This window comes from Somniosus microcephalus, unplaced genomic scaffold (assembly GCF_052327205.1).
Source record: "Somniosus microcephalus isolate GS21.2 unplaced genomic scaffold, FLI_Smic_1.0 unresolved_chr2, whole genome shotgun sequence".
Lineage (NCBI taxonomy): Eukaryota > Metazoa > Chordata > Chondrichthyes > Squaliformes > Somniosidae > Somniosus > Somniosus microcephalus.
Window position 1 is genome coordinate 8718061 of NW_028225180.1, and position 23005 is coordinate 8741065.

A 23005-nucleotide genomic window follows, 5' to 3' on the forward strand; every position below is an offset into this window, starting at 1 on the left:
AGAACATCCTTCCTCAGGTAAGGCGACCAAAACTGCACACAGTACTCAAGGTGCGGTCTCACCAAGGCCCTGTACAACTGCAGCAAGACATCCTTGTTCCTGTAATCAAACCCTTTTGCTACGAAGGCCAACATACCATTTGCCTTCTTAACCGCCTGCTGCACCTGCATGCTTACCTTCAGCGACTGGTGCACAAGGACACCCAGGTCTCGTTGCACTTCCCCTTCTCCCAATCTATTGCCATTCAAATAATAATCTGCCTTCCTATTTTTGCCACCAAAGTGGATAACCTGACATTTATCCACATTATAGTGCATTTGCCATGTTTCTGCCCAATCACCCAACCTGTCCAAATCGTATTGGAGTTTCACGACACCCTCCTCACAGCATACCCTCCCACCCAGCTTTGTGTCGCCTGCAAATTTGGAGATATTACATCCAATTCCCTCATCCAGATCATTAATATATATTGTGAACAGCTGGGGTCCTAGGACTGATCCTTGCGGTACCCCACTAGTCACTACCTGCCACTCGGAAAATGACTCGTTTATTCCAACTCTTTGCTTTCTATCTGCCAACCAGTTCTATATCCAAGTCAATACCTCGCCCCCAATCCCATGTGCCTTAATTTTGCACGCTAATCTCTTATGCAGGACCTCATCGAAAGCCTTCTGAAAGTCCAAATACACCACATCCACTGGTTCTCCCTTATCTATTTTACCAGTTACATCCTCAAAAATTCCAGTAGATTAGTCAAGCACGATTTACCTTTTGTAAATCCATGTTGACTTTGTCCGATCCTGTCACTGCTTTCCAAGTGCTCTGCTATTACATCTTTTACAATGGACTCTAGCATTTTCCCCACTACCGGTGTCAGGCTTACCGGTCTATAATTCCCCGCTTTTTCTCTACCACCTTTTTTGAATAGTGGGGTAACATTAGCTACCCTCCAGTCCATGGGTACTGTTCCAGAGTCTATTGAGTTCTGGAAGATGACCAGCAATGCATCTACTATCTCCAGGGCCACTTCCTTAAGTACCCTAGGATGTAGATTATCAGGCCCTGGGGATTTATCGGCCTTCAATCCCATCAACTTCCCCAACACCATTTCCCTACAAATACTGATTTCATTCAGTTCCTCCCTTTTATCAGACCTTATGTTCCCCGACATCTCTGGGAGGTTATTTGTGTCCTCCTTTGTGAAGACAGAACCAAAATATGTATTTAATTGGTCTGCCATTTCTTTGTTCCCCATTATAAATTCCCTTGATTCTGACTGCAAGGGACCTACGCTTGACTTCAATCTTTTTTTCTTCACATATCTATAAAAGCTTTTACAGTCAGTTTTTATGTTCCCTGAAAGCTTACTTTCATAATCTATTTTCCCCCTCTTAATTAATCCCTTTGTCCTCCTTTGCTGAATCCTAAACTGCTCCCAATCCTCAGGTTTGCTGCTTTTTTGGCCAATTTATATGTCCTCTCTTTGGATCTTATGTTATCCCTAATTTCCCTTGTTAGCCACAGTTGAGTCACCTTTTTTGATTTATTTTTATGCCAAACTGGGATAAAGAGATTCTGTAGTTCATCCATGTGATCTTTGAATGTTTGCCATTGCCTATCCACCGTCAACCCTTTGAGTGACATTCCCCAATCAATCCTACCCAACTCGCGTCTCATACCATCATAGATCCCTTTATTTAAATTCAGGACCTTAGTCTGAGTCAACTACTTCACTCTCCATCTTAATGAAGAATTCTATCATATTATGATCGCTCTGACCCAAGGGGCCTCGCACAGCAAGATTGCTAATTAATCCTTTCTCATTGCATAATACCCAGTCTAAGATGGCCTGATCCCTAGTTGGTTCCTCGACATATTGGTCCAGGAAACCATCCCATATACACTCCAGTAATTCCTCCTCCATAGTATTGTTACTAATTTGGTTAGCCCAATCTATATGTAGATTAAAGTCACCCATGATGACTGCTGTACCCTGATTGCACGCTTCTCTAATTTCCCTTTTAATGCCATCCCTAACCTCTGCATTACTGTTTGGGGGTCTATACACCACTCCAACTAATGTTTTCTGCCCTTTGGTATTTCTCAGTTCTACCCATACAGATTCCACATCATCAGAGCGAATATCTTTCCTTACAATTGTGTTAATCCCCTCTTTAACCAGCAATGCTACCCCACCTACTTTTCCTTTTTGCCTATCTTTCCTGAATATTGAATACCCCTGGATGTTGAGTTCCCAGCCTTGGTCCCCCTGGAGCCATGTTTCCGTAATTCCAATCATATCATATTCATTTACCTCTATTTGCACTGCTAATTCATCCATCTTATTACGAATGTTCCTTGCATTAAGACACAAAGCCTTCAGGCTTGTTTTTTTAACGCTCTTCGACATTTTAGAATTATTATTTACTGTGGCCATGTTTGTTTTAAACCCTTGATTTCTCTGATTGCCACCTTTGTTTTTCTCCTTCCTGTCTTTTGTTTCTATCCTTGTTTCCCTTTCCTTTGTCTCCCTGCTCAGGTTCCCAACCCCCTGCCATTTTAGTTTAAACCCTCCCCCACAGCACTAGCAAACACTCCCCCAAGGACATCGGTCCCGGTCCTGCCCAGGTGCAAACCGTCCGGTCAGAAATGGGGATGTTCGCTGATGACTGCACAGTGTTCAGTGCCATTCACAACTCCTCAGATAACGAAGCAGTCCATGCCTGCATGCAACAAGATCCGGACGACGTTAAGGCTTGGGCTGATAAGTGGCAGGTAACATTTGCGCCACAGAATTGCCAGGCAATGACTATCTCCAACAAGTGAGAGTCTAACCACTGCCCTTTGACATTCAACGGCATTACCATCGCCGAATCCACCACCATCAACATCTTGAGGGTCACCATTGACCAGAAACATAACTGGACCAGCCACATATATACTGTGGCAACAAGAGCAGGCCAGAGGCTAGGTATTCTGCGGCGAGTGTCTCACCTCCTGACTCCCCAAAGCCTTTCCACTATCTACAAGGCACAAGTAAGGAGTGTGATGGAATACTCTCCACTTGCCTGGATGAGTGCAGCTCCAACAACACTCAGGAAGCTCAACACCATCCAGGATAAAGCAGCCCGCTTGATCGACAACCCATCCACCACCTTAAACATTCACTCCCTCCACCACCGGCGCACCGTGGCTGCAGAGTGTACCATCTACAAGATGCACTGCAGCAACTCGCCAAGGCTTCTTCGGCAGCACCTCCCAAACCCACAACCTCTTCCACCTAGAAGGACAAGGGCAGCAGGCGCATGGGAACACCACCACCTCCAAGTTCCCCTCCAAGTCACACACCATCCTGGCTTAGAAGTATATTGCCAATCCTTCATCGTCGCTGGGTCAAAATCCTGGAACTCCCTCCCTAACAGCACTGTCAGAGTACCACCAACTTTTCATGGGCAATTAGGAATGGGCAACAAATGCTGGCCTTGCCAGCGACACCCACATCACATAAATGAATTTAAAAAAAGAATTGGAAGAGTGCAGACTCCACCCCTCTACCTATGTTTATTACACTATCCACTAAAGTTATACTTTGATCACTCGTGGTCGATGTCGTCCCTGTCACTTATTTCCTTGCTGAGGCATCCCGTTGTTTTCCTGTTTATTTTAGAAAGCCTTTTGCTCCATGACCGGGTATAGTTATACAAGTCAGTTTGATTATTAACCCTTAACTCTACAAGATGTCCAACAGCCTCCAAGTCACACACGCACCATCCCGACTTGGTCATATATCGGCCCGTTCCTTCGTCATCGCTGGGTCAAAACCCTGGAACTCCCGACCTAACAGCACTGTGGGAGCACCTTCACCACACGGACTGCAGTGGGTTCAAGGTGGCGGCTCACCACCACCTTCTCAAGGGGCAACTAGGAGTGGGCAATAAATGCAGGCCATGCCAGTGACATTACATCAAGAAGCAGGTCCACCACCACCTTCTCAAGGGCAACTAGGAGTGGGCAATAAATGCAGGCCATGCCAGCGATGCCCACACATCCCAAGATTGAATCCTAGTGAGACTGTTGAGCCATCTCTGTAAATGGAACTAAATACTAAAATAATACACAAACGACATTGAAGTCTAGTTATTAATTGCCGATATTAGTAGACGACTACTTAACACATTAATACAACATTCCTCCCTCTTGTCATTTTGAGGGATACTAACCCTGTTGTGTATGTACCTTTAAGAGAAGAACTGATTCTATACTGCAGTACCGGCAGTGACCACCCCTGTATATAAAGCCATAGCAGGCTTCTGTATTTCAGTCTTGAGTTCCCCTCTGTTCAGTAAATACCTGTTTTATTGTTCTCCTGCAGTCTGAGTATTATTGATCCTCGGACACTACACTGGCGACGGGCAGGTTTGAACTCACCTGCAGTACTGCATCACCTCACGAGGATCTTTTCCCTGAAGAGAAGCTTCTTGGAGGTCGAAGTCAGAACGGCGGGCGTCGACCGCAGGCAACCGCCCAGGGATCCATCGGAGAGTTGCAGGGGAGGCTGTGGAGAGCTGGGCCTGGCTCCCCAGTCGAGGTGTTCCAGCAAGTCGTGCTGGTAGCAGGTAGTGCGCTGACCCTTCCGGACTGCAGCGGGCTCGGGCTCGATCGAGCGGCTCTGCAAAGGGGCCGTGCAGCGTCGTCGGGAGGAAGAGAGAGAGGGTGGCGCGCACAGGGCGTGGTCGGTGCTCAAGAACCGGGCAGCGTGGAGAGGATAGAATGAGGGGATGGAAAAGTGATACGCGCCGAAGCCGCGGGTCGCTGCCATTACCCTGTACGCTAGGAGCAGCGTGGCAGCAAGGGGAAGAAGGAAAAGAGCGGGAGGTGCCATTTTATTCCATTGGGGAAGAAGGAAAAGCGCGGGAGGCGCCATTTTATTCCATTGGGGAAGAAGAAAAAGCGCGGGAGGCACCATTTTAAATCACTCAAGATGCCGAAGAGTGGCAGTATCACTGCTTTCGACAACGAGGTAGAAGACTGGACCACGTATGTGGAAAGAATTGAAGTGTACTGCGAGGCAAATGAGGTGGCCGATGGAAAGAAGGCGTCGGTATTATTAAATTTGATGGGCGCGAGAACGTACGGCCTATTGCGGAATTTAATTACCCCAGCTAAACCAATGGAGAAAAGTTTTGAAGAGATTGTTAATATCTTACAGGAACACCAAAACCTACACCGCTGCTGATAGCAGAAAGATTCAAGTTCCATAAAAGAAACCAGCACAAAGATGAGAGCAATGCTGACTATCTTACAGAACTACGCAAGTTATCGAAGCACTGCCAGTTCGGAGCAGGACTGGCAGACACCTTACGGGATAAGTTTGTCTGCGGGCTCCAGAGTGAAGGAACCCAGAAACGACTACTTTCGGAAAAGGACCTGATGCTAGAACAGGCTTCAGCGTGGCAGTATCCTACGAAGCAGCAGCACGGGGAGCTGCGGAAATACAACAGAAACCACAGGAATACAGCGCTAACGAAATGGCGTATGGAGCAGAAAAGTGCTATCGCTGCGGCAGAACAACCCATGATCAGAAGGACTGCTGGTTTAAGGACAAAGTATGCAGGCAATGTGGGAAAATGGGACACATAGCAAGAGTCTGCAGGTCGGGAAAGAAAACCAACACGACAAGAACTACTAAGGAAAAGTACAAGAAAGTAAAGAAATTGACAGACAGTAGTTCGGAAGATCAGGAGAGTGATAAGGACTCCGGGAGCAGGAGACTAAGTTGTCTAAAATTACACAACGTGATCACAAAGGAGGATCACCGAACCATTTGGGTCACCCTCATGATAGCAGGGTCCCCAGTAAAGATGGAATTGGACACAGGATCAGCCCTAACTGTCATGAATCGATGAGACTATGAGCGGCTATTCTCACACATACCCTTGAAGGACACGTCCATTGTATTGAAGACATACATGGGGCAAAAAGTCTACCCCAGAGGAAAAATAAGGGTGCCAGTTGAATACAATGGCAAGGAAACACAGAAATTGTATCTATATATATTCCAGATGGAGGACCACCATTATTGGGACGTGAATGGATCCGAAAAATACAATTGGATTGGCATTCCATTCAGGCACTAACTGTGACTGATAAAAAGGATGATGACGTCACACCTGGACGACTGTCAAAAATTCTAACTGACACGAAAGAGGTGTTCCAACAAGGACTTGGGACTCTAAAAGGAGTAGCGGCAACGATAAAAATCAAAGATAACGCAAACCCAAAATGTTTTAAGGCCAGATCGGTACCTTACGCGATCCGCCCAGCCATTGAAGCAGAGCTGGAGAGTTCGGGTGTGCTGTCCAAGGTGGACTGGAGCGAGTGGGCCACACCCATCGTTCCTGTAATGAAGAAATCATTGAGCAGCACGCCTGGGGAACCGAAGAAGGTTCGCATCTGTGGGGACTTCAAGGTAACTGTGAACCCGGTCCTGCACACAGTACAATATCCACTTCCACGGATAGAAGATATTTTCGCCTCACTATCTGGAGGGAAACGCTTTACAAAGATTGATCTGGCCCAAGCGTATCTACAAATGGAGGTGGAAGAAGCATCTAGGAAATACCTCACGATAAACACTCACAAAGGCCTTTACCAGTACAATCGACTGGTATTCGGGGTAGCATCAGCCCCGGCTATTTGGCAGAGGGCGATGGAACAAGTCCTGCAAGGGATCCTGGGGACCCAGTGTTATTTGGACGACATCCTGGTTACGGGCGAAAATGACAGTGAACACCTTGCCAACCTGGAGCAGGTGCTCACGAGATTACAGGAATATGGGCTACGAGCCAACCGCCCCAAATGCGAGTTCTTCAGGAGACAAATCTCGTATTGTGGCCACATGATTGATGAGGAAGGGTTGCATAAGTCGCCGGACAAGATTGAGGCTGTAGTCAAGGCTCCAGCACCGGAAAATGTGTCGCAACTGAGGTCATTCCTCGGGTTGGTGAACTACTACCATAAGTTCTTGCCGAATTTATCTACAATTCTGCACCCACTGAACGCCCTGCTGCAAATTGGAGTAACATGGAAATGGAGTGATGAGTGTAAGCGTGCCTTTCAGAAATGTAAATGCCTAATCACTTCAAAAGAAGTATTGGCCCACTACAATCCAACACTACCAATTCGGTTAGCATGTGATGCGTCTCCCTACGGCATCGAAGCGGTGCTGTCACACAAATTCCCTGACGGTTCAGAGAGGCCAATAGCCTTTGCGTCGCACTCGTTAACCTCAGCCGAGCGTAACTACGCCCAGATTGACAGGGAGGCCCTCAGCCTGGTGTGGGGGGTGAAGAAGTTCAATCACTATCTGCACGGGCAGAAATTCACCCTACTGACTGATCATCAGCCCCTGGTCTCCATTTTTAACCCAAAGAAGGGCGTTCCGGTGATGACGGCGCAACGGCTGCAAAGATGGTCACTTTTTCTAGGGGCACATCAGTACGACATAGAGTACAAGGGTACGAAACAGCATGGAAACGCTGATGGGCTGTCGCGCCTACCGTTGCCTACGGTAGAGGAAGCACCTGCAGTGGACCCTGTTGAGATATTCCATGCGACCATAGTCGAATGTCTACCTGTTACAAACTCAAGTACAGAGAAGGAAACCCGAAATGACCCAACACTCTCTCAGGTCTATGATTTGACGGTGAAGGGATGGCCAGCACATGGCGACTCACTGTTGCCAGCATTCTCGCCAAGGAGAGAACAGCTGTCAGTGTGCCGGGGGACCTTGATGTGTGGATCCCGAGTGGTAATTCCACCCAAGTTGAGAGATAGAGTGCTCAATGAGCTTCATGAGGGTCATCTGGGAGGGGTAAAAATGAAGAGCCTAGCCAGGGCGTTTGTGTGGTGGCCGGGAATCGATAAAGAAATCGAGGATATGACCAAGAGATGCACAGGATGCCAGAAGGTCCAAAACGCTCCACCACAGGCCCCGCTACATCCATGGGAGTGGCCCTCATCTCCATGGCAACGGGTACACATTGATTTCGCTGGTCCATTTATGGACTCAATGTTCCTAATCGCTGTAGACGCCCATTCGAAATGGCCAGAGGTCATCAAAATGTCCTCCACCACCATGGAGAAAACTACTGCAGTCCTACGGACCATCTTCGCCAGGAATGGCTTGCCAGAACAGATTTGCTCCGACAATGGGCCACAGTTTGTGTCCGAGGATTTCCGGAGGTTTCTGAGGAATAATGGGGTGAAACATTACACATCTGCCCCATATCATCCAGCCACAAATGGATTGGCTGAGAGGTTTGTTCAGACCTTTAAAAAGGCAATAAAGGCAATGTATAATGACGACATACCACTACAACACAAGGTGGATAATTTCTTGTTTGCTTACCAGAATGCGACACATGCAGTCACCAACCAAGCTCCAGCCATAATGTTCTTCAACCGAAGGCTAAGATGTCGCCTGGATTTGCTCAAACCAAACATAAGACGAGACGTTGAGGATAAGCAATTCCAGCACATAAATGAGAAGCCAACCAGGAGCTTCAAGATAGGGCAACCAGTCTTGGCCCGTGACTACCGAACAAAAAATGGCAGCCAGGAACGATATGCACACAGCAGGGACCACTAATGTACACAGTGGACATTGGAGAGAGCATCCTGAGACGCCATGCTGACCAGATTCCAGAGTCACAGGAACAAGCCAAACCCATACCACGAGCAGGTGCACCTGGTAATCAACCCGAAGTACAGATTGCGTCTACCTCAGAAGCAGTGGTATTGGAAGCTGACGAACCAACCAATGACAATGAGCCAGAATCAACTCCGCCACAAGAACAGGATACTCGAGAAAGGTGCTATCCAGTCAGGATCAGGAAGTGTCCTCAAAGACTGAACTTATAAATGATTATTTCAGTTGATGTATATAGTACAGAGAAAATGGTAATTGTAATTAGTTATTATTTAGTTGTTAAATGAATGTTATGTACTGTTTATCTAAAAGGGGAGGAATTGTTATGTATGTTCCTTTAAGAGAAGAACTGATTCTATACTGCAGTACCGGCAGTGACCACCCCTGTATATAAAGCCATAGCAGGCTTCTGTATTTCAGTCTTGAGTTCCCCTCTGTTCAGTAAATACCTGTTTTATTGTTCTCCTGCAGTCCGAGTATTATTGATACCCGGACACTACAAACCCGTTTGCTTTTAGCGGGTTAACGCATCTGCGAAAATGGCGGACAGAAGAAAGGTCAGAAAAACAAGGAAGGGGGGGAAGAGTTTGTCAGCCTGCGTGAGCACCGAGCAAGCTCTGGGTTTATCATTTCTGCGACTCGTTCCACTCTTATTGACTTACCGTGAGATAAATGCCTTCGTTGCGGGGCGTGAAAAATATCGATGTCACGTACAGCACGATCCCGGCTCCTGTAATTAATATACTCATGCAGTTCACCAACAATGCGGCCCTTACCTGGGAAAGATGCAATGTAGAATAAATTGCTCGAGTTGAAATTCAAGAGGGATCTTAAAAGTGAAAATGTTTATTTTTAAATCATCTAGTGGGCATTGTCTTTCTCAGAACAGCAGCATTATGTAAGGTAGATTGTATCATTCAAGCTGGCCTGTATCTTAACTTGCATCAAGTCACGATCACCCATCACCTCTGTGATCGCCGACCTACACAGAACCTGAGTGCGGCAAAGCCTTGAGTTAAAATTCTCATCCTCGTATTCAGATCCCTCCATGGCCTTGCCACCCTCCCTATCTCGGGACCCTCCTCCAGCCCTACAACCCTCCCTATCTCTGTAACCTCCTCCAGCTCTACAACCATCCCTATCTCTGTAACCTCCTCCAGCCCCTACAACCCTCCCTATCTCTGCAACCTCCTCCAGCCCTACAACCCTCCCTATCTCTGTAACCGCCTCCAGCCGTACAACCCTCATCTCTGTAACCTCCTCCAGCCCCTACAACCCTCCCTATCTCTGTAACCTCCTCCAGCCGTACAACCCTCCTTATCTCTGTAACCTCCTCCAGCCCCTACAACCCTCCCTATCTCTGTAAACTCCTCCAGCCCCTACAACCGTCCCTATCTCTGTAACCTCCTCCAGCCCCTACAACCCTCCCTATCTGTAACCTCCTCCAGGCCTACAACCCTATCTCTGTAACTTCCTCCAGCCCCTACAACCCTCCATATATCTGTAACCTCCTCCAGCCTGACAACCCTCCCTATCTCTGTAACCTCCTCCAGCCCCTACAACCCTCCATATATCTGTAACCTCCTCCAGCCTGACAACCCTCCCTATCTCTGTAACCTCCTCCAGCCTGACAACCCTCCCTATCTCTGTAACCTCCTACAGCCGACAACCCTCCCTATCTCTGTAACCTCCTCCAGCCCTACAACCCTCCCTATCTCTCTAACCTCCTCCAGCCCTACAACCATCCCTATCTCTCTAACCTCCTCCAGCCTGACAACCCTCCCTATCTCTGTAACCTCCTCCAGCCCCTACAACCCTCCCTATCTCTGTAACCTCCTCCAGCCCCTACAACCCTCCCTATCTCTGTAACCTCCTCCAGCCCTACAACCCTCCGAGGTCCCTAAGCTCTAGAATTCCCTCCTTAATGCTCTCAACCTCTCTCTCTTGCCTCCTTTAAGAAGCTCCTTAAAACCTACCTCTTTGACCAAGCTTTTAGTCACCTGTCCTAATATCTCCTTATGTGGCTCCGGGTCTGATTTAGCCTGATTTATGCTCCTGTGAAGCGCCTCGGGACATTTTTCTACGTTAATGGCGCTATATAAATGCAGTTGTTGTTGAACACAGCCTTCTCAACTTGTCCTGCCACCTTCAAAGTTTGTGTCTGTGTACTTATAGAAACATAGAATAATGCAGCACAGGAGGAGGCCAGGCTGCCCATCGTGCCGATCCAATTCGTCCCACTCACTGCTCTTTCCCCTTAGCCATGTACAAATATTCCCTCCCAGTATTTCTCCAATTCCCCTTTTGAAAGTTACTGTTGAATCTGCTTCCACTGCCCTTTCAGGCAGCGCATTCCAGATCACAACAACTCGCTGCGTAAAATAAATTCTCCTCATCTCCCCCTCTGGTTCTTTTGCCAATTATCTTCAATCTGTGTCCTCTGGTTACTGACCCTTCTGCCAATGGAAATAATTTCTGTTTATTCACTCTATTAAAGCCCCTTCATAATTTTGAACACATCTATTAAATCTCCCCTTAACCTTCTCTGCTCTAAGGAGAACAACCCCAGCTTCTCTAAGTCTCTCCACATAACTGAAGTCCCTCATCCCCGGTACCATTCTGGTTAATCTCCCCTTACCCTTCTCTGCTCTGAGGAGAACAACCCCAGCTTCTCTAAGTCTCTCCACATAACTGAAGTCCCTCATCCCCGGTACCATTCTGGTTAATCTCCCCTTACCCTTCTCTGCTCTGAGGAGAACAACCCCAGCTTCTCTAAGTCTCTCATAAGAACATAAGAAATAGGAGCAGGAGTCGGCCATTTGGCCCTTCGAGCTTGCTCCGCCATTCAATGAGATCATGGCTGATCTTCCACCTCATCTCCACTTTCCTGCACTATCCCCATATCCCTTGATTCACTTAATATTCAAAAATCTATGGATCTCTGTCTTGAATATACTCAACGACCGAGCCTCCACAGCCCTCTGGGGTAGAGAATTCCAAAGATTCACCACCCTCTGTGTGAAGAAATTTCTCCTCATCTCAGTCCTAAATGGGTGACCCCTTATTCTGAGACTCTGACCCCTGGTTCTAGACTCCCCAGCCAGGGGGAACATCCTCCCTGCATCTACCCTGTCAAGCCCTGTAAGAATTTTGTATGTTTCAATGAGATCACCTCTCATTCTTCTAAACTCTAGAAAATATAGGCCTAGTCTACTCAATCTCTCCTCACAGGACAATCCCCCCATCCCAGGAACCAGTCTGGTGAACCTTCGTTGCGCTCCCGCTATGGCAAGTATATCCTTCCTTAGGTAAGGAGACCAAAACTGTACACAATACTCCAGGTGTGGTCTCACTAGGGCCCTGTATAATTGCAGTAAGACGTCTTTACTCTTATACTCATCCTCTTGTAATAAAGGCCAACATACCAATTGCTTTCCTAACTGCTTGCTGTACCTGCATGTTAACTTTCAGTGATTCGTGTACAAGGACACCCAGGTCCCTCTGAACACCAACATTTCCCAATCTCTCACCATTTAAAAAATACTCTGCTTTGATATTATTCCTACCAAAGTGGATAACTTCACATTTCTCCACATTATATTCCATTTGCCATGTTCTTGCCCACTCACGTAGCCTGTCTATATCCCCTTGCAGCCTCCTTGCATCCTCCTCACAACTTACATTCCCACCCAGCTTTGTATCATCAGCAAACTTGGAAATATTACATTTGGTCCCCTCATCCAAATCATTGATGTAGATTGTGAATAGCTGAGGCCCAAGCACTGATCCTTGTGGTACCCCACTAGTTACAGCCTGCCAACCCGAAAATGACCCGTTTATTCCTACTCTCTGTTTTCTGTCCGTTAACCAATCCTCAATCCATGCTAGTATGTTACCCCCAATCCCATGAGCTCTAATTCTTTTTAATAACCTCTTGTGTGGTACCTTATCGAATGCCTTCTGAAAATCCAAATACACCACATCCACTGGCTCCCCCTTATCTATTCTGCCAGTTACAACCTCATTTGTCAAGCATGATTTCCCTTTCATAAATCCGTGTTGAGTCTGCCCAATCCTATTATTATTTTCTAAGTGCCCTGTTACCACGTCCTTAATAATAGATTCTAGCAATACTGATGTCAGGCTAACTGGTCTGTAGTTTCCCATTTTCTCTCTCCCTCCTTTCTTAAATAGTGGGGTTACATTTGCTACCTTCCAATCCGCGGGAACCGTTCCAGAATCTATGGAATTTTGGAAAATAACAACCAATGCCTCCACTATCTCTATAGCCACCTCTTTCAAAACCCTAGGATGTAGGCCATCAGGTCCAGGGGATTTATCGGCTTTCAGTCCCATTCATTTCTCCAGTACTTTTTTTTACTAATACTAATTTCTTTCAGTTCCTCATTCTCGCTGGACCCTTGGTTCTCCACTATTTCCGAGAAGTTTTTGCGTCTTCTTCTGTGAAGACAGATACAAAGTATTTGTTTAATTTCTCTGCCATTTCCTTATTCCCCATTATAACTTCTCCTGTCTCAGCCTGTACGGGACCCACATTTACTTTCGCTAATCTTTTCCTTTTTACATACCTATAGAAGCTTTTACAGTCTGTTTTTATGTCTCTCGCTAGTTTAGTCTCATATTCTATTTTCCCTTTCTTTATCAATTTCTTGGTCCTCCTTTGCTGAAATATAAAATCCTCCCAATCCTCAGGCTTACTATTCTTTGTGGCAACATTATAAGCCTCGTCCTTTGATTTAATACTGTTTTTAACTTCTCTTGTTAGCCATGGTTGGACCACTTTTCCTGTGGGGTTTTTGTGCCTTAAAGGAATGTATATTTGTTGTAAATTATGCATTAATTCTTTAAATGCTAGCCATTGCTTGTCTACTGTCATACCTTTTAATGTAGTTTCCCAATCTACCTTCGCCAACTCGCCCCTCACAGCTACGTAGTTTCCTTTGTTTAGGTTTAAGACCCTAGTTTCAGATTTAACTAAATCACTTTCAAACTCAATATAAAATTATATCATATTATGGTCACTCTTCCCTAAAGGCCCCTTTACTACAAGGTTATTAATTAACCCTTTCTCATTGCACAATACTAGATCTAAAATAGCCTGTTCCCTAGTTGGTTCCTCAACATACTGATCTAGAAAACTATCTTGCATACATTCCATGAATTCGTCCTCCACACTATTACTACAAATTTGGTTTGCCCAGTCTATAGGTAGATTAAACCCTTGTTTCATGTACCTCTAATTTCCTGATTTATACTCTGCCCTACATTACAACTATTGTTTGGGGGCCAAAAACAACTCCCACCAATGTTTTCTGCCCCTTGCTGTTTCTTAGCTCCACCCAAACTGATTCTACTTCTTGATTTTCGGAGCCAAGATCCTTTCTCTTTACTGTCTTTATCCCATCCTTTATTATCAGGGCCACCCCTCCTCCTTTTCCATTTTGCCTATCTCTTCTAAAAGTTAAGTATCCTGGAATATTTAATTCCCAACCTTGGCCACTTTGCAACCACGTCTCCACTATGGCTATTCATTTCTCTCTGTGCTATTAATTCATCTATTTTGTTGCGAGTGCCTTTAGCTTTATCTTATTTCTATTTTTCCCTGATGTCACCTTAGTCACTGGTGCCTTATTACCTTTGTTACTCTCTCTGTCCCTTCCTGGCCCACTCTGTTTATTTTTACCCAAAACTCTACTCTGCTCTGGAGCCTTGACATTTCTCTCGCTGCTTTTAAATTTACTCTTTCCTGACTCCTCCCACCCTCTCTTCATTAGTTTAAAGCCCTGTCTACTGCTCTAGTTATTCGGTTCGCCAGGACACTGGTCCCAGCCCAGTTTAAGTGGAGCCCGTCCCAACGGAACAGCTCCCTCTTTCCCCAGTCCTGGTGCCAGTGCCCCATGAACTGAAACCCCTTCCTCCCACACCACTCTTTGAGCCACGCATTTAAACCTCTATTTGTCCCTATGCCAATTTGCGCTTGGATCAGGTAACAATCCAGAGATTATTACCTTTGAGGTTCTGCTTTTTCATTTGGATCCTAGCTCCTCAAACTCCCTCAGCAGAACCTCATTCCTTGTTCTACCTATGTCATTGGTTCCTACATGGACTACGACAACTGGATCCTCCCCCATCTACTCCAAGTTCTTCTCCAGTCGCAAGGAGGTGTCTTTAACCCTGGCACCGGGCAGGCAACACAACCTTCGGAACTCTCGGTCGCGGCTGCAGAGAACAGTATCTATCCCCCTGACTATACTGTCCCCCACCACAACTCCATTCCCTTTCACTTCCCCCACTTGAATGGCCTCCTGCACCATGGTCAGCTTGCTCATCCATCCTGCAGGCTTTGTCCTCATCCACACAGGCAGCAAGAACCTCATACCTGTTGGACAAGGGCAAAGGCTGAGGCTCCTCCAGCACTGCACCTGGGGTCCCCTCACCTGCCTGAGTTGCAGTCACACCCTCCTGTCCCTGACCACTAACCAGACCTGTACCACTACCTAACCTAAGGGGTGTGACTGACTCCTGGATCAAAGTGTCCAGGTAACTCTCCCCATCCCTGATGCCCTGCAATGTCTGCACCTCAGACTCCAGCTCAAAAACTCTGAGCTGAAGTTCCTCAAGGTGCAGGCACTTACTGCAAACGTGGTTGTCCGAGATCACAATGCTCTCCACAAACTCCCACATGCTGCAGTTGCAGCACACCGCCTGCACTGCCATCCCGATATGACCTTGTTTTATTTAATTAAATTTGTATTTAGGTAACTTAGTTTACAGTGTAGTTTCTTGACTACTTGCTTGATCTAGATTAAGGGTACTGAAATTAAATATCTACCTGTAACACAAAGCACCACAAGTGGTGTAGGTAAAAAGCAACAACTCCTTCCCCCTCTTCTCCGAATTCCCAAATAAAACAGTCTGTTCAAGTCCACTCCATTTAATCCCTCTCTGTGCAGACTGCCATTTAGGACTGAGATGAGGAGAAATTTCTTCACTCAGAGGGTGGTGAATCTTTGGAATTCTCTACCCCAGAGGGCTGTGGAGGCTCAGTTGCTGAGTACATTCAAGACTGAGATTGATGGATTTTTGGAGACTAATGGAACCAAGGGATGTGGGGATTGTGCGGGAAAGTGGAGCTGAGGTGAAAGATCAGCCATGATCTTATCGAATAGCGAGTGGGCTCGAGAGGCCAAATGGCCGACTCCTGCTCCTATTTCTTATGTTCTAATTCTTACTAGTGCAGAGGTGGATGGAGAGAAGTTAGAACAGGGTCTTTCGGATGAGACATTAAACTGTCTACAGAGATTATGTGTTTGTGTGTACTTACAAGGGTTATGTTTGATGAATTATGAAGGAACACATTCATTATTCCTGAAATCGAGCACTGTCAAAGAGCAAAGGAGAAATATTGTTAGGGAAAGAAGAGATCACAGCACTTTATGTCTAATTCTGACTGGCATTTCAGTAAGAAAGAACGAACTTGCATGTTTACGACATTTTCCATTTATTCAGCGCCTTTAACGGAGTAAAAATGTCCCAAGTTGATTCACAGGAGAGATTATCAAACAAAATTTGACACCGAGCCACATAAGGCGATATTAGGACAGGTGAGAGGTAGGTTTTAAGGAGAGTCTTAGAGGAGGGAGAGAGGTGGTGAGGTTTAGGGAGGGGATTCAGAGCTTAGGGTCTAAGCAGCTGAAGGCACGGCCGCCAACGGTGGAACAATTAAAATCAGGGGATGCGCAAGTGGCCAGAATTGGTGCAGCGCAAAGATCTCAGAGGATTGTAGTGCCTGGAGGAGGGTACAGAGATAGGGAGGGTTGTAGGGGCTGGAGGAGGTTACAGAGATAGGAAGGGTTGTAGGGGCTGGAGGAGGTTACAGAGATAGGGAGGGTTGTAGGGCTGGAGGAGGTTACAGAGATAGGGAGGGTTGTAGGGCTGGAGGAGGTTACAGAGATAGGGAGGGTTGTAGGGCTGGAGAGGTTACAGAGATAGGGAGGGTTGTAGGGGCAGGAGGAGGTTACAGAGATAGGGAGGGTTGTAGGGGCTGGAGGGGGTTACAGAGATAGGGAGGGCTGTAGGGAGTGGAGGCGGTTACAGAGATAGGGAGGGTTGTAGGGGCTGGAGGAGGTTACAGAGATAGGGAGGGTTGTATGACTGGAGGAGGTTACAGAGATAGGGAGGTTTGTAGGGGCTGGAGGGGGTTACAGAGATAGGGAGGGCTGTAGGGAGTGGAGGCGGTTACAGAGATAGGGAGGGTTGTAGGGCTGGAGGAGGCTACAGAGATAGGGAGGGTTATAGGGGCTGGAGGAGGTTACAGAGATAGGGAGGGTTGTAGGGCTGGAGGAGGTTACAGCGATAGGGAGGGTTGTAAGGCTGGAGGAGGTTACAGAGATAGGGAGGGTTGTAGGGGTTGGAGGAGGTTACAGAGATACGGAGGGTTGTAGGGACTGGAGGAGGTTGCAGAGATAGGGAGGGTTGTAGGGGCAGGAGGAGGTTACAGAGAAAGAGAGGGTTGTAGCGGCTGGAGGAGGTTACAGAGATAGGGAAGGTTGTAGGGGCTGGAGGAGTTTACAGAGATACGGAGGGTTGTAGGGCTGGAGGAGGTTACAGAGATAGGGAGGGTTGTAGGGGCTGGAGGAGGCTACAGAGATAGGGAGGGTTGTAGGGGCTGGAGGAGGTTACAGAGATAGGGAGGGTTGTAGGAGCTGGAGGAGGTTACAGAGATAGGGAGGGTTGTAGGAGCTGGAGGAGGTTACAGAGATAGGGAGGGTTGTAGGGGCTGGAGGAGGTTACAGAGATAGGGAGGGTTGTAGGGGCTGGAGGAGGTTACAGAGATAGGGAGGGTTGTAGGGCTGGAGGAGGTTACAGAGATAGTGAGGGTTGTAGGGGCTGGAGGAGGTTACAGAGATAGGGAGGGTTGTAGGGGCTGGAGGAGGTTATAGTGATAGGGAGGGTTGTAGGGCTGGAGGAGGTTACAGAGAAAGGGAGGGTTGTAGGGGCTGGAGGAGGTTACAGAGATAGGGAGGGACACGTGTGCCATGGAGGGATTTGAACACGAGGGTGAGAATTTTTAAATCGAGGTTTTGCTGGACTGGGAGCCAATGTAGGTCAGCGAGCACTGTGCGGGGTGATGGGTGAACGGGACTGGGTGTAAGTTAGGATGCGGGGCAGCAAGAGTGCTCAATGAGCTCATCCTTACGGAGGGTGGAAAATGGGAGGCCGGCCAGGAGAGCGTTGGAATAGCCGGGAGTCTGGGGGTGACAAAGGGTGCGGACGAGGGTTTCTGGGGCAGGGGCGGAGTCAAGCAATTGTTGCGGAGGTGGAAGTAGGCGGTCTTAGCGATAGGGAGTGATACAGGGATCGGAAGCTCAAACTTGGGGTTAAATACAGCGCCGCGGTTGCGAACAGTCTGGTTCAGCCTCAGACAGTGGCCAAGGATGGAGGCGGTGGCGAAGGGAACAGAGTTGGTGGCAGAGAACCGAAGACTGCCAAGTTGTCAAAATGCAATGATAATGTGACCTTAGTAACTCGATATTTGAATGAAATGGCGACAGACCCACACTCCCGTCCACCACATGGTCCCAAGCATGCCTGCAACTGAGAAGTTCGAAGTGTAAATCAACGGGATGCCAAACGCCATCTGAACTATTCCAGCAACGAACTGCGTAGCCTACAAGTAGGGGAGGGAAAAGAGGTCATACGGGAACAACCAATTGCATTTATACAGCGCCTCTAACGTAGTAAATAGGTCCTGAGCGCATCACAAGAGCAATCATCAAGCACAATTTGATACCGAGCCATGTAAGAAGATATGAGGACAGGTGACCCCAAGAAGCTTGGTCAAAGAGGTAGGTTTTACGGAGCTTCTTAAAGGAGGAGAGAGAGGCGGAGAAGTTTAGGGAGGAAATTCCAGAGCTCAGGGCCTGGGTGCCTGAAGGCACAGCCACAATGGTGGAGCGATGAAAATAGGGGGAAGTGCAAGAGACCAGGATTCAGGGCTACAGAGACAGGGAGGATCGTATGGCTGGAGGAGGTTACAGAGATAGGGAGGGTTGTAGGGGCTGGAGGAGGTTAGAGAGATAGGGAGGGTTGTAGGGGCTGGAGGAGGTTAGAGAGATAGGGAGGGTTGTAGGGGCTGGAGGAGGTTACAGAGATAGGGAGGGTTGTAGGGCTGGAGGAGGTTACAGAGATAGGGAGGGTTGTAGGGCTGGAGGAGGTTACAGAGATAGGGAGGGTTGTAGGGGCTGGAGGAGGTTCCAGAGATAGGGAGGGTTGTAGGGGCTGGAGGAGGTTACAGAGATAGGGAGGGTTGTAGGGCCTGGAGGAGGTTACAGAGATAGGGAGGGTTGTAGGGCTGGAGGAGGTTACAGAGATAGGGAGGGTTGTAGGGGCTGGATGAGGTTACAGAGATAGGGAGGCTTGTAGGGGCTGGAGCAGGTTACAGAGATAGGGAGGGTTGTAGGGGCTGGAGGAGGTTACAGAGATAGGGAGGGTTGTAGGGGCTGGAGGAGGTTACAGAGATAGGGAGGGTTGTAGGGGCTGGAGGAGGTTACAGAGATAGGGAGGGTTGTAGGGGCTGGAGGAGGTTACAGAGATAGGGAGGTTGGTAGGGGCTGGAGGAGATTCCAGCGATGGGGAGGTTTGTAGGGGCTGGAGCAGGTTACAGAGATAGGGAGGTTTGTAGGGCCTGGAGGAGGTTACAGAGATAGGGAGGGTTGTAGGGCTGGAGGAGATTCCAGCGATGGGGAGGGTTGTAGGGGCTGGAGGAGGTTACAGAGATAGGGAGGGTTGTAGGGGTGGAGCAGGTTACAGAGATAGGGAGGGTTGTAGGGGCTGGCGGAGGTTACAGAGATAGGGAGGGTTGTAGGGCTGGAGGAGGTTACAGAGATAGGGAGGGTTGTAGGGCTGGAGGAGGTTACAGAGATCGGGAGGGTTGTAGCGCTGGAGGAGGTTACAGAGATAGGAAGGGTTGTAGGGCTGGAGGAGGTTACAGAGATAGGGAGGGTTGTAGGGGCTGGAGGAGGTTAGAGATAGGGAGGGTTGTGGGGGCTGGAGGAGGTTACAGAGATATGGAGGGTGGTAGGGCTGGAGGAGGTTACAGAGATAGGGTGGGTTGTAGGGGCTGGAGGAGGTTACAGAGAGAGGAAGGGTTGTAGGGGCTGGAGGAGGTTACAGAGATAGGGAGGGTTGTAGGGCTGGAGGAGGTTACAGAGATAGGGAGGGTTGTAGGGGCTGGAGGAGGTTACAGAGATAGGGAGGGTTGTAGCGCTGGAGGAGGTTACAGAGATAGGGAGGGTTGTAGGGCTGGCGGAGGTTACATAGATAGGGAGGGTTGTAGGGCTGGAGGAGGTTACAGAAATAGGGAGGGTTGTAGGGCTGGAGCAGGTTACAGAGATAGGGAAGGTTGTAGGGGCTGGAGGTGGTTACAGAGATAGGGGGGTTTCTAGGTGCTGGAGGAGGTTACAGAGATAGGGAGGGTTGTAGGGGCTGGAGGTGGTTACAGAGATAGGGAGGGTTGTATAAATGGAGGAGGTTAGAGAGATAGGGAGGGTTGTAGGAGGTTACAGAGATAGGGAGGGCTGTAGGAGGTTACAGAGATAGGGAGGGTTGTAGGGGCTGGAGGAGGTTACAGAGATAGGGAGGGTTGTAGGGCTGGAGGAGGTTACAGAGATAGGGAGGGTTGTAGGGGCTGGATGAGGTTACAGAGATAGGGAGGCTTGTAGGGGCTGGAGCAGGTTACAGAGATAGGGAGGGTTGTAGGGGCTGGAGGAGGTTACAGAGATAGGGAGGGTTGTAGGGGCTGGAGGAGGTTACAGAGATAGGGAGGGTTGTAGGGGCTGGAGGAGGTTACAGAGATAGGGAGGGTTGTAGGGGCTGGAGGAGGTTACAGAGATAGGGAGGTTGGTAGGGGCTGGAGGAGATTCCAGCGATGGGGAGGTTTGTAGGGGCTGGAGCAGGTTACAGAGATAGGGAGGTTTGTAGGGCCTGGAGGAGGTTACAGAGATAGGGAGGGTTGTAGGGCTGGAGGAGATTCCAGCGATGGGGAGGGTTGTAGGGGCTGGAGGAGGTTACAGAGATAGGGAGGGTTGTAGGGGTGGAGCAGGTTACAGAGATAGGGAGGGTTGTAGGGGCTGGCGGAGGTTACAGAGATAGGGAGGGTTGTAGGGCTGGAGGAGGTTACAGAGATCGGGAGGGTTGTAGCGCTGGAGGAGGTTACAGAGATAGGAAGGGTTGTAGGGCTGGAGGAGGTTACAGAGATAGGGAGGGTTGTAGGGGCTGGAGGAGGTTAGAGATAGGGAGGGTTGTGGGGGCTGGAGGAGGTTACAGAGATATGGAGGGTGGTAGGGCTGGAGGAGGTTACAGAGATAGGGTGGGTTGTAGGGGCTGGAGGAGGTTACAGAGAGAGGAAGGGTTGTAGGGGCTGGAGGAGGTTACAGAGATAGGGAGGGTTGTAGCGCTGGAGGAGGTTACAGAGATAGGGAGGGTTGTAGGGCTGGAGGAGGTTACAGAGATAGGGAGGGTTGTAGGGCTGGAGGAGGTTACAGAGATAGGGAGGATTGTAGGGGCTGGAGGAGGTTACAGAGATAGGGAGGGTTGGACCGCTGGAGGAGGTTACAGAGATAGGGAGGGTTGTAGGGCTGGCGGAGGTTACATAGATAGGGAGGGTTGTAGGGCTGGAGGAGGTTACAGAAATAGGGAGGGTTGTAGGGCTGGAGCAGGTTACAGAGATAGGGAAGGTTGTAGGGGCTGGAGGTGGTTACAGAGATAGGGGGGTTTCTAGGTGCTGGAGGAGGTTACAGAGATAGGGAGGGTTGTAGGGGCTGGAGGTGGTTACAGAGATAGGGAGGGTTGTATAAATGGAGGAGGTTAGAGAGATAGGGAGGGTTGTAGGAGGTTACAGAGATAGGGAGGGCTGTAGGAGGTTACAGAGATAGGGAGGGTTGTAGGGGCTGGAGGAGGTTACAGAGATAGGGAGGGTTGTATAGATGGAGGAGGTTAGAGAGATAGGGAGGGTTGTAGGAGGTTACAGAGATAGGGAGGGCTGAAGGAGGTTACAGAGATAGGGAGGATTGTAGGGGCTGGAGGAGGTTCCAGAAATAGGGAGGATTGTAGGGGCTGGAGGAGATTAGATAGATAGGGAGGGTTGTAGGGGCTGGAGGAGGTTACAGAGATAGGGAGAGTTGTAGTGGCTGGAGGAGGTTACAGAGATAGGGTGGGTTGTAGGGGCTGGAGGAGGTTACAAAGATAGGGAGGGCTGTAGGGGCTGGAGGAGGTTACAGAGATAGGGAGGGTTGTAGGGGCTGGAGGAGGTTACAGAGATAGGGAGGGTTGTAGGGGCTGGAGGTGGTCACAGAGGTAGGGAGGGTTCTAGGAGCACAGACATCTTGGAGGGTTGTAGGGCCGGAGGAGGTTACAGAAATACCGAGGGTTGTAGGGGCTAGAGTCATAGAGTTATACAGCACAGAAAGAGACCCTTTGGCCCATCGTGTCCGCGCCGGCCATCAAGCCCTGTCTATTCTAATCCCATTTTCCAGCACTTGGTCCGTAGCCTTGTATGCTATGGTGTTTCAAATGCTCATCTAAATGCTTCTTGAATGTTGTGAGGGTTCCTGCTTCTACCACCCTTTCTGGCAGTGAGTTCCAGATTCCAACCACCCTCTGGGTGAAAAAGTTTTTCCTCAAATCCCCATTAAACCTCCTGCCCCTTACCTTGAAACTATGCCCCCTGGTTATTGGCCCCTCTACTGAAGGGAAAGGCTGTGCGTTAGTTGAAATTCTGAATACTGAGATGGATAGATTTTTGTGGGGTTAGGGTATCAAGGGATATGGAGCAAAGGCTGGGTAAATGGAGCTGAAGTAGATTGGCCATAATCTGAATGAATGGTGGAGCAGGCCTGAGGGGCTGAATGGGCCTCCTCCTGTTCTTATAGTAACAGGCTCGAGGGGGCTGAACAGGCCTCCCCCTGTTCCTAAGGTAACAGGTTCGTGGGAGCTGAATGGCCTCCTCCTGTTCCTATAGTAACAGGCTCGAGGGGGCTGAATGGCCTCCTCCTGTTCCAGTGTAACAGGCTCGAGGGGGCTGAATGGGCCTACCCCTGTTCCTATGGTAACAGGCTCGAGGGGGCTGAACGGGCCTCCCCCTGTTCCTATGTTAACAGGCCCGAGGGGGCTGAATGGCCTCCTCCTGTTCCAGTGTAACAGGCTCGAGGGGGCTGAATGGGCCTACTTCTGTTCCTATGGTAACAGGCTTGAGGGGGCTGAATGGGCCTACTC

The 23005-nt window shown here is 48.7% G+C and overlaps 1 protein-coding gene across 1 annotated transcript in view; it reads right to left on the reverse strand.

The window, feature by feature from the left end:
* Nucleotides 1-23005, reverse strand: part of LOC147092075 (uncharacterized) — a 49582-nt gene that overhangs the window by 21113 nt on the left and 5464 nt on the right. The window contains exons 2-4 of the mRNA XM_085975820.1: nucleotides 18288-18401; nucleotides 16056-16112; nucleotides 9373-9486 (exon numbers count right to left, since the gene is read on the reverse strand). Coding sequence (XP_085831946.1) covers nucleotides 9373-9486; nucleotides 16056-16112; nucleotides 18288-18371 — 255 coding nt within the window. The 5' untranslated portion in view covers nucleotides 18372-18401. The remainder of the gene's footprint in view (nucleotides 1-9372; nucleotides 9487-16055; nucleotides 16113-18287; nucleotides 18402-23005) is intronic.